The 20,733-nt window shown below is 48.8% G+C and overlaps 2 protein-coding genes across 8 annotated transcripts in view; one reads left to right on the top strand and one right to left on the bottom strand.

Annotated features, from left to right (window-relative positions):
- The window catches only part of CFAP61 (cilia and flagella associated protein 61), a 97,344-nt gene extending 91,559 nt beyond the window's left edge, over nucleotides 1–5,785 (top strand). Inside the window, exons 27-29 of one of the 3 annotated variants that reach the window (XR_005700086.2) lie at nucleotides 1,965–2,055; nucleotides 5,162–5,336; nucleotides 5,690–5,785. Coding sequence is in view for 1 of the 3 variants with exons in the window: in XM_040059547.2 (XP_039915481.1) it covers nucleotides 1,962–2,035 (74 nt within the window). In the remaining 2 variants the exon portion in view is untranslated. Of the gene's footprint in view, nucleotides 1–1,961; nucleotides 2,526–5,161; nucleotides 5,337–5,689 lie in introns of those variants that run through there. The other 2 variants (XR_005700085.2, XM_040059547.2) reach the window with 2 other exon arrangements.
- An 860-nt stretch (nucleotides 5,786–6,645) lies between these two features.
- Nucleotides 6,646–20,733, bottom strand: part of RALGAPA2 (Ral GTPase activating protein catalytic subunit alpha 2) — a 91,535-nt gene continuing 77,447 nt past the window's right edge. For 4 of the 5 annotated variants that reach the window (XM_040059541.2, XM_040059542.2, XM_040059543.2 and 1 more), the window contains one exon: nucleotides 17,292–17,426. In XM_040059541.2, coding sequence (XP_039915475.2) covers nucleotides 17,300–17,426 — 127 coding nt within the window. In that variant the 3' untranslated portion in view covers nucleotides 17,292–17,299. Of the gene's footprint in view, nucleotides 7,082–10,269; nucleotides 10,309–17,291; nucleotides 17,427–20,733 lie in introns of those variants that run through there. The other variant, XR_005700084.1, reaches the window with a different exon arrangement.

Raw genomic sequence — 20,733 nt, 5'->3', positions numbered from 1 at the left:
AGTCAAGTAAATCCATGTATGTCCTGCTAAGAATCAGTTGGAATTTGTGAGGGCCAGAATTCCCCAGGTTTTTCAACTGTCTGGGTAACCATCGTCGCGACTTACTGCATCTCCTGCTGAGCAGAAGGGGGGATTAGGGGAGAATTCTGTGTTCGGGAGGAGGGAGGAGTGAGGAGAGGTGACAGTGGAGTACACTGGAAAACGGCTCTGTTCACAAACATCCTGTAGAACGGGCATAATTTGCTTTTGACATCCCTGGGCTGCAGCAGCCTGGGCCGAGCTGCTGTGCCTTTGTGTCTGCAGCCTTTCTCCCCTGGTCTGCACCACCAGGTGAGCCTTGACTGCCCAAGGTGTTTTTGGAGAGGTACCTTGTGAGGGTGAGCCTGGACTCCCGGCTTTTGCAGGGAGCCATCGGCATCACCGCTTTGCATCTCTTGCCACCTGGCAGTGAAGTGCATTGCACTGCCCTGACAGGTTACAAAGGCTCCCACTCACACCAGCATCCTTTGGACAGTGTTTTGGGGATGGATCTGCCCCTCACCAGTTCCTGCCTTGCAGTGTCCCACTGCCCAAGCCCCTGGCACTGGGCCTCTGCTGGGCTCTATCTTGCTCTGTATCTGTGAAGTCCCAAGCACACGTGTAGCTCGGTGCCTGTTCCGGAGGCCGAGCAGCATGGTTGAACCTGGAGTGCTCTCAGTAGCAGCCCTCTGGGAATACAGGTTGCCTAGTAGGTACCATGTCCTGGCCACCTAGCAGCACGGCCAGCCAGCGCTGTGCAAACAAAGCCTCCTGCTGTCAGCTAACAAATCAATTGCTGATGGCTCTTGGTGCATCCAGCAGGAACGAGGTTTGGGCACCATGGAAAACACTGATCCTGCCCCTAATGTGGTGCAGTGGAGGCAGCTGGCGCAGATTGCTCATACTCTGCATTCAGGCAGAGGGGTTTGCCTGCTGTGCCAGAGCCTTCCTCCTCTCTGAGCACACCGACACCCAAATGTGTGCTCTGGGACTGAGTGTTGTGAGCACAGGGAAAGGAGTTGGGAGATTAGACAGAGAAACATGTCCTGAGAAATGCAGCATGAGCACCATCCCTGCCCCATGGGCTCAGAGCTGGTGGGCAGCTGGGGCAAGCTGCTCCTCCCCACAGGGGGAAAGACTCTCTGGAGGCTGCTTGTCCCCAGGGGAGGTTTTAACAAGTTTTGGTACCAACACCATGGTCCCTTGCAGCCATCAGTGCAGTAAGGCATCTGTCAGCTGCCTCACTGTATGAGCTCACTGGGAAACACAGCTGGGCACAGCTCAGGATTTTGGGGGCCCTGCCCAGCACCTCCCAGTCTGTTTCTGGGGTGGGCAGCTGGGAGGTATCCATGGGATTAGGGCAAGCAAGCCTGGAAACAGGACAAAGATGAGCTTTTGCCTTGGATTTCAGACTCTTCCTCACACAACACAAGCCTATTTAAAAAGAGACATTGCTGTTGAGTGGAATCTCAGGTGTTTCCTTGGGGCATGCTGTGTCTGCAGGGTGCCAGAGGGTGCTGTGGTGTGCTGGGGCCAACACACCTCCTGCCCCATTACTCCCAGGTCAGGAGTGTTGGGCTGCGGTGAGTATTTTGGGCTGGACAGGACAGCAGTTCCCTGAGCACCCAGGCAGCTCCCCTTGTTTAAGCATCCAGGTGTGCAGGTGGATCCTGCACATGGCATTAAACACCTCAGATCCTTCTGTGCAGGTAAGAATCCTCATCAGGGTTATAAATGGTTTTAATAAATTGCAATTTACCATCCACGAACAAAGGTCTGCCTCTGGCAACATTTGATGCATTGAGGTGGGCATGCCAAGCATAGGCTGTCTTGTGGTACTGGCTTCACATCGGACACCGCCAGGCTTGGTTCTTACCTGTGCCATTGGATCGAAGTGCTGGGCTGCCCCCAGCACTGCTCTGACCGTATTGTTTTCTCCTCAGCAGGCAGCCAGGGACTGAAGTTGGGCAAAGTTGGTCACAGCACGAGCCCCAAACCAGCACAGGGACCCTCCTAGGAGCACATCCTTCCGACACGGTAATTGAGACATTATTTGCAGGTCCAGTTAAACCACCTGTTCCTCTTAGAAGAGAACCACTCTTTTTAAGCTCTAATAAAGTCCCCTTGCAGCTCTGAAGGCGAGGGTGTGCACAGCTCAGCCTGTTCCCACCTGGCTTTTGTGCTGTACCGCTCTGCTGAGGCTTTTCAGCCTTCCTTAGGGAATGGGGACGGTGAGTGACAGGGAGGATTTAACCAGAGCAAAGGCTCTGCCTGTGCTGCTGCAGGCACTGGGCCAGGGGAGAGAAGGAGCATGGCTCAACTGCAGGTTAAAACAGGTTCTCCTTTCTCAGGGTATGGGACTGCAGTGTTTATTTGCTCATTTTACAGGTTTTTAGAGGGAAATTTCCTGTAGTGCAACACCAGTTCAATGACAAATGTGAGGAAAATTATGTACAGTTGGGGTTGTCCAAGCTGGGAGGTTTTGTTTTAGTTTGTCACACACAGAAGAAAATCAGAATTTATTACATACAATACATTATATTTTGCATTTGTCCCTGGATGCCTGGAAGTGTCCAAGGCCAGGCTGGATGGGGCTTGGAGCAGCCTGGGATAGTGGAAGGTGTCCCTGTCCATGGCAGGTGGCTGTAATGAGATGAATTTTATCGTTCCCTTCCAACCCAAATTATTCTAGGATTCTTTTTATATTCCTTTTATAACAGTATATTCCATATAGATGATCTATATAAGTAGACTTCAGAATATGTAGGTAGTCTAATATATTACATGTATTTTATCAAAGCATGTTGTATTATACAATAGATACTAATATATGTCTGTTATACATTGCCATTTAATATGCATATTAATTATCTACAGTACATAATATCATATATGCATTATACATAATTATTGATACATTACCAATGTTGATGTCTGACAGGAGGTTTTGTCAGCTCTGCAGCCAGGATTTGTCTTCTGTGGAGGACAGAGTGTAGGTGCTCGTATGTGTGCACACCTGGCATATCCACTATACATACATGTTAGACATGGTCTGAAATACTGTTATTGTATCTATATAGTGCATTGAATATTCCATGATACACATCACATATGTGTCAAATATTACATGTTCATTATATCATGTTATACGTAACTCACACTTGCTGATATAATTTATATAATTTTCTTATATACATTTAAAACAAAAAGTATACTGCATATATTTGCCCACACCATTACAGTTAGCAAAGTAATGTCATAGTTTATGTCACGATATGTACATATAGCTAAAGTATATTCCAGGGATGTGTGCATATGTAGATATACATGTATAATGTAAAGGTAATATGTGATATTTATGTAACCTATAACCAATTTTTGGATAAAATTATTACCTGTATAGCCAATATTTAATATTCAAAATCAGCCATTAATAAGATAAAATATATAGTGCATATATGATATAATACAGTGTATAATATAGAATGCATATCACATTATAGACCTTATACCTAGATTATAGATCACAGATTGCATATATTTTCCTTAATGTAATAATACATACAAATTGTATCTATGTATTTAATACCTATAACATATACTCTAGCTAATAGAAACATAGACACACATAACATCATACATTAGATACATAATTTGAAATACTGTAGCATATAATAGATAGAACATAAGATGAGATCCCTAATATATTTTCTATAGTTACAGAGAGCATCGATAATACCTATACAAATATAGATAGACAGATAGATAGATAGATAGATCGATAGATAGATAGATAGATAATACCTATACAAATGTTTGTAAAAAATGGTAGACATCCTTCTAAAGCTGAAGGAAGGTATAATTAGAGGGAATAGTGGGAGGAAATTCTTGGCAGTGAGGGTGGAGAGGCCCTGGCACAGGTTTCCAGAGAAGCTGCAGCGTCCCCATCCCTGGAAGTGTTCCAAGGCAGGTTGGATGGGGCTTGGAGCAACCTGGGATAGTAGAAGGTGTCCCTGCCCATGGCAAGGGTGGAATGAGATGAGCTTTAAGTTCCTTTCCAACACAATCCATTCTGGAACTTCATGGAAAGTATAAACGAGTCTATATATTATTTAACTTAGTAAATAATTTTTAATGCCATTTTTGTGCCTGCTGCCACAGGTGCAGGGCTGGGGGGTGTCGTGGGCCCACGTTCCTGCCCTGTGCTGGGCTGGCTCTGCCAGTGCTGCTGCAGCCCCTTGGTTGTCGTTGTGTCCTGACTGGTGGGGCCTCAGTGCCCTTGGCCCCCGCAGGTGCCCCCAGCCCCCATGGGTGCTGGTGCCAGGGTGTGCCGGGCCCTCAGCTGTGAAGGAGCCATGTGCCCTCTGGTCAGAGCCTGCCCTGTGCCCACCTGCTGCCAGAGCAGTAGGGACATGTGGCTGTGCCAGCCCTGGTGAGCAGTACCACCAGGCAGAGTGCTGCCAGCAGAGCCCCTGAGCAGTGGCCCCTGGCCCACAGAGCAGCTGACCCCAGCCTGCTCTGCTCTCCACCTGCATGAGGGTGGTAGTGCTGGCCCTGGGGCAGGGATCCTCCTTGGGAAAGGTATGGGGAAGCCAGGTTCCCAACAGCTCATTAGCGTGCACATTTACTTCTGTAAAGGGAGCTTTATCTGGAGCTAGCAGGATTAACTCCATTTCTGGTTCGAGCACCTGAAAGCAATTTAGGGAAGTACTTTGCTGTGGCTCTTCAGCAAAGGAAGGGAGATTTCCTTTGTCTTTTCAGACATCATTATGGCTGAGTGTAGCCCCCTGCATTTGCTTAAGGAACATCTCCGTAGAGGAGAAAAATCACCATTTAAAACTTCTTATTTTTAATACTGATGCGGGTGGTTGGGCCATGAGGCATTGTAGGGAAGACTGTGGCTTCTGGGGGCCCCAAAGGTCTGTCACTGTGCTTGCTGTCACTGTGCTTGCTGCCATGGGTAGGGCCAGGCTGGCAGGAGGTGCCACCCTGCAGGATGTCAAAGGGCACTGTTGCCATGTGGGGCCGGTGGCGCGCGACCGTGGGTGCCCCTGTGTCAGTCACAGCGTGGTGTGAAATCCTCAAGAGCATTCCAGTCTGGGAGCACCGCTGCCTTCTCTGTACCTGGCGGCTGTTCCTGCAGCTGCAACCCCAGCAGAGAAGGACAGAATCCACGTCCAGCAGGGACTGTCCCTGTCCCCTGTGAAGCCAGCCCTGCATACCCACGGCACCTGCAGCAGCCGGGCCCAGCAGCACCTACAGTGTCACCGGAGTTCCAGCCTTTGCACCTCCCACCCACCGCCACACACACCACACAGGTACCACCTTTTATTGCTCTGGGGAGAAATTTTATTGTGAGCAAAGATTTATTAATTTTGTGAGGGGTAACAGAGTGGCTTGTCATCCAGTTCAGGGTGCAAAACCACAGTAGTTTATACAAATAGTTTTTTGATATCAGGAAAACATGATTTTCACTGATGTCTTAATTCTTCCCTGAATTAGAGGTACATATTGCTCTAATGAGAGAGCGCTCCTTACTCAGAAGGATGCCTTTGAAACTGTTTCAGACCAGCTACTGGATAACTAAGTGCCAGACAGCATTTCCTATACAGCCCTGAATGCAAAATAAATTAAAATACATGTTTTATTTTCCATGTTCCTTCACTGACAGAAAATCAATAGAAAGCAAAACTGAACTGTGAGGCAGAAAATCAAACCAGCTGTCCAAGCCCTCCGTTGCAGAAGCTCCTTCCTACAGCTGCACCAGGTGAGTTCCTGTCGAGCACCGAGGCTGAGCTGCTGCCCCTTGGGCACAGAGCACCCTGTAGAGCCCAAGGGCTGCCTCCTCCTTGGCATCACTGGCTATGGCTGGAATGTGCCCCACAAGCACAGGGTGGCCCCTGGCCAGGTGCTGGCACTCAGACTGATGGCCAGCCATAACCCAAGTGTACATGCAAAAACAAATGGGGGCCCTACAGGCCACTTCCCAAAAAATACAATCCCTTCGCATAAAGCAGCTCCCATTCTGTTAGGAGGTGTGTTTATGTGTGCACCCAGGAGCAACCAAGCAGCAGCAGGACAGGGTTTTGTGGCTGCCGGATCTTAGATTTCTGTTGCTTCAAAATACCCAGGATTTAACTATAAAAAATTTCACCCCATCAGCCTACGACACGTGTAGAGCAGAAACACATCAGCTACTGCCAACATGAGTTCTGCTCACTACAGCAAGGTGCCAGGAGGACACCCTAAGTACTGAGAAGCCTTCAGCTGCATTGTCCTCTGGCTAGAGACAGGTCACATCCTGCTGGGACAAGGTGAGGGGGTTACTCAGTTCTTCACACTGCCCTGGGAAGGGGTCATGGCAGGAGTGTTGACTTTTGCTCTTCTAAAAGGGATTTGCTTATTTTTGTTTCTCTAGGGAGCAGTTCCAGTGCACAGCCATCACACACAACACAGAAAGGCCACAGTGCTCCTGGAGTGGGACAGCCCCCAACTGGAGAGCTCCTCCCTCATCCACCCGTGCTCCAGCAGGGAACATTCACTACCTGGCTAGTCATGGGAAAATCTCCCTTTAGAAGAAGTTCCCTAATGCACAGGTAATTGCTGTCTGGAATGACTAAAGCGATGCTCTAAGGGTACAGTAAATAAACTGGTGGTCAGTGCTGGTTCACGACCTGTGGCTGCAGCATCTGTGCCCAGGGGCTTGGGGCCCTTGCTCACCTGGTGCCAGTGCAGTGGTGATGGTGACACAGGTGATGACTGATCCCCAGCCATATTTGTCCAGGCTGGGGAAAGGCCGTTTCACAGAGCAAACCCCTTGCCCGGCCCCTTCAAGATGTGTTCACCCAGAACTGCCCATTCTGATCTGTGTTCAGGTGCCATGGGCTGCCCTGGCCACAGCTCTGTGCTCCAAGGCCTCAGGTGGACATTTGGCAGAGTGGTGGAGCTTCCCAGACACCCTGCTTCTGGAGGCACATGGCAGTGTGAGCAAGGGCACGTGGCTCCACCAGCTCGATGCCAGTGGCGTCAGTGAGGTCAGCACTTGCACTTGTGGTGAGGCAACCTGGAAAACAGAGTGGGCAGGAAAAACCCAGGTCAGGACAAAACAACATGTGTACTCAGAATAACCGTGTGATATATCACAGCCCCTCCCCTCGCCTCTTCCCAGCCTCTCCTGGTGATCACTCAGGTGAACTTGACCTCCAGAGGAGGAATTTGCTCCAGGCAGCTAGAGAACTGCCATACTGCACTTCTCAGAGAAATCAGAGATTTCTCTTTGCCAGCTCCCAGAAGTGAGGAGCAGCAAGGCTGTGAGTGTCCAGGTGACCACTGAGTCCCGCAGCATCACCCCTTTTTGGTCTGCACAGCCCCTGCAGCCCCTGATGGCTCTCAGGGCCCCAACAGCCCCATGGGAGGGAGGCAGGAAGCTCCCATCCTGCTCACTTGAAGCTCCAACATAAAATAGTTCTGTGTGGGTGACACAAAACTGTTTTTTTGCTGTCAGTAAGCTGCTCTTATGTATTTGGCCTGCTACAGAGAACTGGAAACAAGCATTCCCAGCATAAGGGCATAGAACTCTCCCTGGAAGGTGCCTTAACCTCTGGGAAAATCCTAAAGACTCACAATTTCTTCCACTACATAACAAGTACCCTTGTTACTGGTGGCTTATGGTCACCAGTGGGGAAGGGTCTTGGGTGTCAAGGGTGTTGGGGGCTGTGGGTATGGGGGGGTTATGCTTTGTCGTTGAGTGGAGTAACCTATTGGTTATTCCCCAGAGGCCAGGCCTGCCCAGGCTGGCTGAGGGGGAACAGGTGAGCACATGGTCATTAAATGAGACACTAATGACAAAACCAGATGCAGCTACTGTGAGGGACACACCCTGCCCTGCTCCTGAAGGCTGGACCTGTCCCAAGGCATTTCCCTGGGCAGAACACTGTTTCATCAGCTCCCTCAGGAAACAGTATTTTTAAACCATGTTGCAATTCTCTCCCAAAGTGTAAACACAAGTTCATTATTACAGGTAGAAGGGAGGAACAGCCTCACAGCCAGGCAGCGATAGCACAGGGATGTTCTGAACCCTCTCTGAAGGCTGGCACCCCCTCTGAACCTGCTGAGGGATGGTTGTGTTTTGCAGCACAGGCCTATTTCCAGTGCAACAACTGACTCCATTCTCAGCTGTGCCTAGCCAGGCCACAGCTCTTCAATCCTCCCTTCACCTTCCTAGCCCAGGTAAATCTCAAATATGCGCAAAATGCCCCGAAGCACAGTCAGGGCCTTGGCTGAAGCTGCTCATAGCTGAGCTGTCCCTCAGGCACAGGTGAGCAGGGCACTGTTCTTGCAGGACAGGTGGGGACTTGGCCATGGGTCAGCGTGGTAGCAGAATGAGCCCTCAGCTACTGTCTGGGGACAAAGACTCGCTCTGGCACTCAGCTGCACTTCCAAGATGAGGTGCAACCCGTGCTTCTGCTTGAGCAGCTCTGGGTGTTTGCGTGACTGAAAGCAAGAGTGGAACAGCAGCAGCGCAGCCCCAGGTGTGAACACCCTCAGCCTGCCTGCAGCCCTGTTTGCATCTCAAAGACAGCCCTTACTAACCAGATTGGTTCTTTGAGAACAAACTGACTGAGGAGAAATAGCATATTTAAAAAAAAAGTGGAAAGTGTGACAGCCTGTAAAGGCATTTTCTGTGAAAAAGGCAGAACTGTCACTTTGGATTAAAACAAAACCTGTGGTGCTATTGGCTGGGGAGAAGAGTGTGGGGGAGGGAAGGGCTGCGAGGGAGGTGGTGTGCTTGGCATTCCTGCAGTGAGGCAGAATGGCAGATGGTCAAAATAATACAGTTTTTTCCAAATGGACAGGCTGCAGCAGCTTAGAAGTAAAAAATAATTACCACGCGCATGTCGCAGGAGGCATTACCCAGTGGAGATTGCAGGGGGCATTGCCACATACGTGGATTGCAGGAGACATTACCACGTACAGAAGGCATTACTGTATGCAGCTCATGGGCATCATTACCAGACATGCCAGGCAATACCACATGCAGATTGTGGGAATCCTCTACTGGACACATATGGAGGCATTACCATACGCAGATCATTGTAACCATCAGCGAGCACATATGGGGGCAATAGCGCATGCATATCATGGGAACCATTACCATGTCAGGGTGACTTTACCATACGTGGATTGCCGGAATCAATGCCAAGGACAGGAGGCTTTACCATACACGGATCACAGGAATCATGACTGGCCACATACAGGAGTTTTCACTGTACACGGATTGCGGAAGGCACTACCACGGGTAGGCATTAACGTATGCAGATCACAGGAACCATTACTGCATATGGGGTCGCATTACTGTACACATATTGCAGGACTTATCACCACATATGGAAGGCATTAACGTATGTGGATCGCTGAGGGCATTAACAAACACAGATCACAGGAATCATTACTGCTGTACCATGCACAGATTGCAGGAGGTATAACCTGGCACATACAGGAGTTTTTACCAGGCATGGATTGCAGGGATCATTACCAGGCACATACGGGGGACTTAACCATATGCGGATCACGGGACTCATTACCATGTGTGGGAGTCTTTACTGCACGCAGATTGTGGGAGTCATTACCCAGCACGTACCGGAGTTTTTACTGCACATGGATCACAGGAGGCATTACCACACATGGAGTGCGGCATATACATATATTGGCCATATACAGGGGGCGTTACTGCATGCAGATCATGGAGGCATTACCAGGCACATACGGAGGCTCTACTACACGCAGATCACGGAATCATTACTGGGCATGTACTGCTGGCATTACCAAGGCCAGGAGGCTTTGCCCTACAGGGATTGCAGGAATCATGACTGGGTATGTGCAGGAGTTTTCACCATACATGGATCGCAGAGGAATTACCCGGCATGTACAGGAAGCTTTACTGTATGCAGATCATGGGAATTGAGACTGTGCATGCAAGGCACTACCGTACGTGGATCACAGGATGTATTGCTGTGTATGGGAGGCATTACTGCATTGTTTGCAAGAGGCAGAACCACACGCGGAGTATGGGCGGTACGAGGAGCATGCAGAGCATGGAAGGCAGAGCAGAGGAGGTGTGAGGCAAACACGGAGCACAGGAAGTAGAGCTGAACATGGAGCAGAAGCAGCAAGGGAGGAGGAGGAGGGGAAGGAGAGCTGTTAGTGATGAACCACAGCAGCAAAGGGGGCTGCAGGAAGCATAGCTCTTACCTGTGGCCGTTACTGTACTGAGAGCATTAACACTCTAATCTAAAGGGAGAGAAAACAACCATGTCAGTGCAGGACCAAAGTGGGGGAACGAAACCATGTCAGTGAAGGACCAGCATCCTGTGACTGCTGCGCTTGCACCAACCTGACACACAGCACACCCCGCTAAAGGCGGGAAGGGGAGCTCCCCTCAGGGACCTGCAGAAACATGGACCCGTGTGCTTCTTCCTGGGGTCTGAGGACTGAAACAAACAAGGGAAGGAATGTTGGCAAAAATTGGAATGAATATTTATTGCGCTTCATCTTCTGCCAAACCTGCTGCTGTGGGATCGTGGCATGTAGCTGCTTCATGCTTCAGCTCCACGTCCAGTACTGTTGATGGTCACACCATTTCAAACCGGCTAAAATTTGAGGCTTCACTGAGACCTAAACCTCTGTGACACTATAGCTAGGTTAAAACTCCAGGGAGTGAGCAGCGTAGCGATCCTGATGCCACATAAATTTCCCACAGGAGGAAGTCCTGGAGTGCATAAAACCTGTCACACACCTGCACTTGGACGAGACACACACATAACACTGGAAGGCCTCAGCTCACAGGTGAGGCTGCTTAGAGACCATTAAGCTTTTAAAACACATTTCTTGCAAGAGGGATTAAAACAACTAAAATAGAGATGAAAGCACTTTAAATGCAGGGTTACCTCGCAGGAAGCCAGAGAGAGATGGTGTATTCCACCTCAAATCCAGTCCACAGAACTAACCTGGTTTCTTCCCCAGGGCATGTGCTCTAGGAATGGCCTTTTAGCCACTGCTCATAAAGCAACTGAACACCCCTGAAAGCAAGGGTGGGAAAGACCGTGACCTGTAAGGATCATGAAGATTGGTACTTCAGAGGAAGCATTAAGTTTTCACATAGATTGTGACCTGTTCCAGCCTTCCTTTCAGCCTGGACAGGTCTGTGGAAATCTTTGTTTTCCTTTCTAGTAATGCAAAGGTAATAAAATTCTAGAGAGAATCGTTGAGTAAATCTGCACAGCATTCCTGCTTCAACTCCCAAAGACAGGCTCCATGTACACTGTAAGCAGCATCCTGAGCCTGTGTGGAAGAACCCATGAATAACTGAAGCTGGGGGTTAATCAAAGCCACACACGTCCTGCAGTGCTCTGGAAAGCTGCAAGTGACACAGTAAAGAGAATCTGACACTACAGGTTAACCAGGGCACAACCAACCCTAAAACAAGCACCCATAGCTCCCAGCTCAGGTGGGGAGTGCCTGGCACCATGGTTCAAGGGCCCTCAGAAATAGCCTGAAATGTACACACTGAAGTTTAATTACCCACAAGTTGGAGCAGCTGCTGATTAGTTCTGCAAGGTTCAGCCTCAGCTAGGGACCCCACCAAGTGCTGAGGGTTATGTAGGTGTCACAGGTAGGGCAGCCTGAGCCCTCAGCACGGGGCCATAGGAAGGCTCTTGCCCCAGTTCTGCTCCGCCTCTGTCTCAGGTCTCTGCTGGCAACTCAGTGCAGAGGGAAAATGCGAAGGGGCCACGTTGCCTGGTGCCTTCTCCGAAGCTGACAGCTCAAGCAGCTGGAGCTGTCACCTGGCAGAAGAGATGGTTCAGTCCCTCAAGCTCCTATTTTCACCTGTCCCAACACTGATGGCTGGGATAAGCCCTCCATCACCACCTCCTCTCCCAGACAGCATTACTGGGGGACCACCCTCTCAGTCAATTACATGGAAAGGCAGGGGCACACGCTGAGAGCCCTGATATGACTCTCACCCCCTCCATTGTTGGAGATCCTGAGGGGAACACCAGGTTCGAGGGGGAAGCAGTCCCAGCAGCTGCCCAGCCTCAGGGGACAAGTTCGGACTGTCCACCCTCAGTGGTGGCAAAAGGCACAGCACAGCACGCTGCGCAGACAACCACTTCCTTAGGGCTCTGCACGGACCTGGGACCCTCCAGAGCCAGGCCTGGGCTCCTGGGCCTACACCTGCATCAGCCTGTTGGCTGGAGGGGGGGACAGAGCTGCTGCCACCAATGGTTTGTGGTACCTGTGACCATGCCCTGCTTAATGCCAGACCATTCCTGCCCCCCACAGGCAGCAGCCCTGCCAAACGGGCAGGAAAACTATGCGCAGAGCACTGATAACCAAGAGCACACCGGCAAGGAGCAGCTCCCCATATCTGCTGGTATCACTGCAGGAACTCCCCAAGGGCAGCCCTGCTGCGGCAGGCTCCAGTCTGCCGAGGATGAGGAACTACCTGGATTAAAACAGACAGGGGAAGCCAGACAGGTCCCTGTGCCTCATCCTGAATAGTACTCACAGGGAAGGAGGGAGAAAGCCCTTGAGTCCTGCCTCCTGTGGTAACTGTCCTGGCTCCTCTGCTCCACTTCCCTCGGCTTTTCCTCTTTGTTCACTGCCTGGACAACCTCCCACCACCATGGCAGCACCGACGGCTGGACAGTGTCCCACCTCACCTGCTGAGCACCATGCCCAACAAACCTCACACATGATCCATTGCCAGCAACAATTCCCTGTCCTAACGAGTAACCAGGACAGTCAGGAATTTCCTAAATCCCAGATATTAGAAACAAATTATTCAGTTTCAGCAACACTGACACATGGATCAAATCCAAACCCTTGGCACACACTGCATGTGTTCCGATACCATGGCACAGCTACTCAGTTTCAGATGTGTATGTTTTTAATATTCCCAGGAAAATAGGCAAAAAATACAATATATATATACATGCTGAACCTGGACACAGATCAGATGCAACACCTTACAGAGCTTCAAGGAAAAAGACAAAAGGACAAAAACACCAAAGCAGTATAAAAAATCCCAGAAAAACAATCCAAAGCAAAAGGAATCCTTGGCTCAATTACTGTTAAAAAAAAGCATCAGTCCTGCTTAAAACAAGAATTACTCTGGGTTTGGATTTGCTTCTGTCAAAAATATATTTTAAATCTGCATATTCAATTCAAATAAAGCTCAGCACTGAACAAAAAAAATGGTTTAAGTAAACCAGATTCTTGTTTGCTGTACATTTCAATATTTTCTACAAGAACTTTTTGCATGTAAAAAGTCCAGAGACAAAAGAAAAGCATGTGTCACCTCCTGCAACAAAGCTGCAAAATCTCCGTTTTATGTAAATCAGCAGGCACTGCTCCCAAGGCTTAAAGCCAGGGAATGCTGAAAACCTCAATAGTTCCTCGACTCAAGTATTGCTCCTGGGCAATGCCATAATATTCATTAAAGAATCCATTTATCACACAGATACCACATGTCCAAGTTTTTCATCACAGTTTTTCTGATGCTCTGCTGAAAAATGATGCTTTAAAAAACATTAATTCTGGAATGCAAGAATCCAAGATGCTTTCTCTGCCCATTCCACACTATCCATTAGAAACTAAAAAAGCCAGATTTACACTATATCCTCCCTGATACGCTGAGCATTGTGCTTTATTTTCCAAGTCATTAGCATGCACAAGAATGACCTCATGGTGAACAGATGCACTTGGATATGGCAGTGATTAGATCAGTCCTCTCAGCAGTCAAGTGTGCCCGTTCCTATTAACCCCTGAGGCGCCGGTGGCAGCGCTCAGCTAAGGGTTTCCTGGAAAGCAGTAACCTGCCATGGCAAGCACAAACCCCTCAGACAGAATCCTTGTGGTTGAAAAGCTATGACTGGAGAGGTTCTCCTGGAACATCCAGCAGCCCCTTCCAATTCCCAAGGTTAACACCGTGCTTCTGGGCTGCTGATCTTACACAAAAACAGCTCAAAGCCCCAAGGAACCCTCATGCGCCACAGAGGCAGTTGAAGTCAGGGCACTGCTCCTAACCAATTCAGTTTCACCAATTTTTTAAAGAACACACAAGTATTTTGTTGAATAACTATTTCTGGATTTGGCTGAGGGAAGCAGAAACAGAAGCTTAAAGCCTGTCCACTAAAAGGAAAGAAATCTGCAGTGGGAAAGAATGAGAATAATTCAATAGTGTTGGATTATGGAGGATTCCTGGTCTGCCTCTCAAACCCTGCCTAATTAAAAATACGCCTGTAATGCACCAGTTTAAACAGCAAAGGGCCATATTCCCAAATATTGTTCCTAATCTGCACATCCCCTAAATGAGCTTGGGGATGGCTATTCTGCCTAGGAGGCTGCATTTACAACGCTGAAGATATCAGGGCTATCTGTGATACATACAGGGATTTAAGGCTCTGCTCCTCAAAACAGCAGAGGAGATCAACTGGACCATTTTCCTGCAGAAAATGTGGTGCCTGCAAGAATGGTGACAGGGAGACTAAGCCAGGGCAGGAAAACCGCATCCCCACGTGAGTCTTGGGATGCATCCCCACAGGCAGCATCAGAAAATACAAAAACATCCAGTTCCGATAATTATCTCATAGTGACAACCCCAGTAATATGTCACTGAGAGCTGTGTTCGATTTCTCCCGACACTGTGGTAACTCCTGAGAACACACTGCACTGTGATAAGCAGTACCCTTACTCCCTGACCCTCTCTGCTGCACACATGCATTGGCAACACTGACAGGATCACACCTGAGCGTCATTATAAGAATCAGATCAGATGAGAATTAATCTTAAATTTACTTTATCAGTTTATGCTCAGCAGAGTCAGCAGTACCTGCTGGCTTGTACTGCCACCTGTGCCAGCTCCATGCATTCCTACAGAATCATCAAGGCTGGAAGAGATCAACAAGTCCAGTGGCCAACCCAGCACCACCATCATCACCCCAAAATCATGTTCTGACACCTCTTGAACACTTCCAGATATGGGGAACCCAGTGTCTGCTTGGGTAGCCTGTACTGGTGCCTGACCACTCCTTCAGGGAAAAGTGCTTCCTTTAATTTACTTGCTCCCTGACTCCATTTTTTCTATTTCAGAATAGAAAAATGCCCCCTGTATTCCTAAATGGCAGACAGGTGATTCCTGCAGGGTGCAGGACAGGTGGATCCATTCCTGGGAGCAGGCCTAGCTGTGGAACAGCGGAGCTGACAGGGCTGCCTCCACCCTCCCTTGCTGACTGCTGAGGGGCATCTGATGGAAAAACACATCCCCCAAGGCCACAGCCAACACTGCCCCTGCTCACCACTGACTAAATATGCAGGAGAATCAGCAGGTAATGTGAGGAGACTGAAGCAGAGATTCTGACAACCAGAAGTCATGGCTGCCCCAAGTTCATGAGTGAGAAATTAATTCTGAGGCTCAGAAGTCTGAAAATCAGGATGTGAGTGGGGAAGGCTTGCACTTAAAAGCAATTAAAATAATGAAATCATACCCAGGTACTCCTGCTTTAACAGTGTTCTGAAATCCTCAGCTACTGGGAAACACTTTAAATGTGTTTGGCTACACAGCTTAGCCTTCAGAATATGGGTTTGTGGAGGGGTCCTTCCTGTCAAACCACATATGACACAAGACCATGTGCTAAAAAAAACATGAAAATGAAACACAACTATGCACAGAGCAAAACATTTAAAAACAGGTCACTATTATCTACGTTTCTATTTGCTGATACATCAACAGATAAACGATTCAAGTGCTAACAACCAGCCCTGGCCACCTATTGAAATGGACGATTTTTTTGTCTCAGACTTTTGGCAGAGTGTATAAAATAATTTAATGCACAGCTGTTCTACTTTTTAATGTAGGAAACATTAATCAAAGCTTTAAGTTATAAGCTTTCCTAGCGTTGTTTAGTACTCCAGTTCAGCAGAGATCAATAGATCCATCCCTGTGTTCCCTGACGCCTATCCAGGACACAGAGGCGTCGATTATGTAAATGGCCCCCCGGCTTCCTCCCCCCTCCTGCCAGCGCTTATCTCCAAAGCCTTCTGCCTGCTGCTCCTGGCCACCACTGCCCCCGGCCAGCACAGGCCTCTTATCTCCTCACAAAGAGCAGCCAGGATCGGAGCCAGCCCGCCAGACTATGCTGCACAGCTGGTTTTATTCCTAAGTGATTTATGTGAGCAAATTTAATTTCTTCCTTCAGTGTTTCAGTTTAGATGGAAGATATCTGCTAACAAGTTGGGCTAAAGAGAAATAGAGCAGATGTCGTGCAACATTTATACAGGTTGGAAATAATCTATTCAGCCATCCAAAAGAGAAGCAGGGAATGATCAGAAAGTGCCAGTGTCACCTAAGAGTGTCAATGACGGATTAAGGAATTTTTGTTAGCGAGTCCAGCACATGGTGACCAGACACTTTCTGGATACTGGAAAAAAAACATATTTTGGAGGCACTAGAAATATGCATTTCAGAGCCAAAGCTCCCTTTCAGGAGAGGTTCACTTAAACTCAATCAAACCAGCCAGGCAGTGATTGTGACTGCACACTAACCTCACCCTCCACAAGGCACATAAGGAATAATTCACAGAGTTTGGCACAATGCTATCATCTCTCAGCAGGCCAATGACTGATGAGCACTGATGTGCATGCACAACACTTACAACCCCCATCACAAACCCCGCAGAGGCTCCAGGCCAGGTGCTGCCAGGGCAGCCTGCATTGCGCTTGCCTGAATTGACGGATGCACCCACATCCTGCACACTGCTGCGATTCCCTAACAGCACCCCCGTTCCTGCATTTCTTGTGCATTAATCCCTGACCCTGGTAGCTCAGCAGCATAATCCCCATTTAGCATTAGCAGCAGCTTCCCCCTGCAAGGAGCTATTTCTGATAAGTGAGCACCCGATTCAGGTTCTCGCTTTTGAACAACATATTCCCAGCTCAGCAAGAACCCAGAGTCCTGAATGAGCCCGAGCCCATCACCGTGAGAATGTTCATTAACCTCTCCGGAGTTGGGGGTTAACAGGATAGATGAAGAAAGGAGCAGCATGAATAGCTCTGATGCAAAACAAATTAAATGAATGTCATCATTCCTTTTGATATTCATTAGTTGATTCAGGGGAAGAATAGTCTTCTTAAATTTGCAAACATTAATCTACAAAATACAGGTGTACATCTGCTGCTCAACTGCTTCTTTGAGCTACAGAGAAGAATAATGTGCAGAAACTCACCCAGTTCCACCAAGGGAGTAGCTGGGAGAGGGAGAGAAGACCTGAGCGGCAAAATCCTCAAACGTCATCACTTCTTTGTGGTTCTGGATGATGGCTTCGAGGTACAGAGCTCTTTCCTCGTAGCTGCAATGCCCCATTAAGGAAAGGTGTGTGCAGAACTCAAGGCTGTCCCACAAGCATCCCTCATCACCAGCCCCCACATCCCGCTGACTGGACTGGAGCGGGCAGGAAACCAGACCAGAACTGCCCAATGGGAGCAAAAAGGAGGGGAATACATTCAGGGTTAGAAATTTAGGGTGATACCTTTTGAGCTTCCTGACTGAGAAGCTGTGACCTGGGAGCTGCTGAGCACAGGAACAAAGCCCTAGATCAAAATGCACCGTCATAGACAGGCTGTGGCACTATGAGAAGCTCCTGGCACACAATATTCCTGTTCCAATAACCAGAAAGTAACTTGATTGGACAAAAAAAAGCTACAGGACAGAGGGATACCCCCCCCGCCCCCCGCTTTATTTGATCACTGGACTTCTTAGAACAAATTAAGCACAATAAACCAATTCCAAAAGCGTGGCAGTTATATTTAGGGCAGGTGCTAGAAGGTGCAACCTTATGTATATCAAATAAATGATGCACAATGGACAAACCCAGCCTACAACTTGCATGCATTATGGCCTGAATAATGCGGGCAACAAAGCAAGCTAACATCGAGACTATTGCCTTTTAATTAAAACTCGGCAACCTGGAACACACAGCATTCAAACGTGTAAATCAAAAACCAGTCACCAATAAAACTTACAAGCGTAACAAGCTGAAGCAACTTCCAGCTGTCTTAATAGGACCCCTGCTTGCGGCAGCCTTTCACAGCGGAGAAAAGCAAATCTTCCCCTTTGTGTGCAGCTTCTGTCTGCTCAGAAGGTGAATATACACTTCCAATAACAGGATACGCCTGGGACCAACCTACAATGGGCTGGAGAGCCTCACGTATGACTTTAATGAATTACGGCTCTAAGGAGCCAGAATGACATCTCATCTCCATTTCCTCATGAAACAAAGTTTTCAGCACCTCATTGTGTTTCTGCCTTTGGGGAAAATGCGCTCGAGTTCCGCAAGGCTATTCAGTGGGAGCAGAAAGGCCAAGCTGAATTTAGAAATTTGGAGCATGAGAATAACACCAGTGACAACAGAATCAGGTGGAGGGTAATTAGAATTGAAAAGCATACTAATTAATATTGAAGTGCTATTTATGACTTGCCATACATTAACAAAGCCACTGAAGCAATATTAAAAAAAAAAAAAATCAGAGAAAAGCAGATGCTTAAAGCCAGGAGATGATGGTCTTAGCGTGTTGACCTCGAAGGGAATAAGCAAAGCACGTCCTCATTGCGCCCGATTTTCCGTCCTGCAGGCATGGTGGCAACAAAAGGAAGAGAAGAAAGGAGAAATTTTGCGTTTAACGCTCCTAGAGAACGATTGATACGTGATAAATTTTCTTATAAACTTCCCCTGGAAACCTGAAGAAAGAAAATCAATAGGCAGCATTTCAGCTTTTGCACCTGCTGACAGTGTTATTTGCTCAGTTTCCTGCCTTGCCCTAAGCCCGGGAAAAACGCATTTCTGACAGCGCCAGCCCGCGGCCCTGCAGGGTCTGCCTCCTCTTTATCGGCTGAACTCCTGATGACTCTTGTTAATGAATAGGCTGCCAAACTTCCCTCGGAGGGGAGGCACACGCCTGGGTCCAATTCTAAAAGGGACTGATGGATGCCATTCACTGCTCATTATAGAGATGCTGATTCCCTCGGCGCTCGGCTGTTGCCAGGGCCGTGCGGAGCGTGCATCCGGGCGAGCGCCGGCCGGGAGCGGCGGGGGCTGCGCGCCCGTCTGGCAGCAGCCCTCCAACACGGAGCTGGCACGTGCTGCCGCAGCGGGAGCGGACCCGGGCGTGACAAATTGCTGAAAGGGCTCAGCGACGCCGGGGGCTGGCGACCACCTGAGCCTGCGGGCTGGCCGGCAGCGCTCGATTCATTGCCCGGCCCCGGCCGAAGCTGCTCGTGGGCTTCCAACCAAGCCGGAGGGACAAGAAAAGGCTTTTCATGCTCTGCCTGATAACGCCCTGCTGGGTCCCGAACGGCTCTACACATCTCACACAGCAGCACAGCTGAGCACTGCACAGGGCTGCCGCTTTGGATAAATCCTGCACGGAAACGCTGCCCAGGTTTGGCTCTGCACCTGGTAAAATCCTATTGATGAGCTACAGGATGCTGTTCATCAAACAAAAGACTAGGAAAAAACCACCCAGACAAACGCTGAGCAGCTACAGGAGAGGCAGCTGAGGAAGAACATTCCAAGATCTGGAGAGCCCTGCAGATCCAGCAGTGCTTTGGAGGCACGCAAGGAAGATCCCAGCTAAGCACCTCTCCTGCATGCTGCATGCTGAAAAAGCCAAAAGCAGCAGATGCAGATAGCTCCAGCAAAGCGAGGCAAGTGCTACACACCCCAGCTCCACTGTCACCAGCCACCTTGGCTTGGCACTCCCTCCTGGGCTCCCTGAGGCAGCGGGGGCACAGCAGCTCCTACCATATGGGCAGTAAGGGGGATGATGCCTGTGCTTGTTTGTACTCACAGCTTAATCAAAAAAAGAACTAAGTGACTGCAGCAAAGTGAAATTAACCTCCCTGCTATACATGTCTCAGTACTTATATACATTTGGAGAACAAGTTTGGGATTCACTAAAAAAAGAAAAAGTCAACCAATTTTTTACTGAAGTTTAGGAATTTGAATGTGGAGGCATCATGATCAAGCTGTAAAAAAAAAACCCCTCTGAGAAACAGCTCTGTCCTGTAAAAGACGCATCACAAGGTTTCCTATGTATTGCCCTCTAAGGACACATCTGTCTGGAAATCCCGTGAGCAAGATACTCTGCCCCACAGAAACATGCTGTGCTTCAGCCTAGAGCCACCTGAAATATCACTGAGTTACAAACATTAGAATCTCACACTGAACCTTGTGTCATGGCTCTCCTGCAAGCTTTGGGCAGAGCTCATCTGAAACCAAGGTGCCCCCAACACCAAGCAGAATTTATATGAAATGCCACAATCAACTACTGGTTTAAAAAAATGCAACCATAGATCAGAAACCCCCCTAGCTCTAAGCAGAGCTGGAAGGGAGCCTGAGCAACCTGGCTGGCTTTACTAGAGCAGCCTCAGGGCTGGAACGCTGCAGAGAACACACAAATCCACTGCTTCGGCAGGCCTGGCTGCAAAGGATGGGCTGAGAGCTTGAACCCTAACCTGGCAGAAAGCTGGACAGCCTGGCTGCCTGATTAACTGAGCTCAGGGGTCACCCCAGTCTGGGGGCTTGGGGCAACCCCTGAGATCTGCAGATAAATGCAGTTATATCAGACCCTCAAAGGAGCTGATCAAAAGCTCCTCTT

Source organism: Hirundo rustica, chromosome 3 (genome assembly GCF_015227805.2).
Source record: "Hirundo rustica isolate bHirRus1 chromosome 3, bHirRus1.pri.v3, whole genome shotgun sequence".
Lineage (NCBI taxonomy): Eukaryota > Metazoa > Chordata > Aves > Passeriformes > Hirundinidae > Hirundo > Hirundo rustica.
This window is presented reverse-complemented; position numbering and strand designations above follow the sequence as displayed.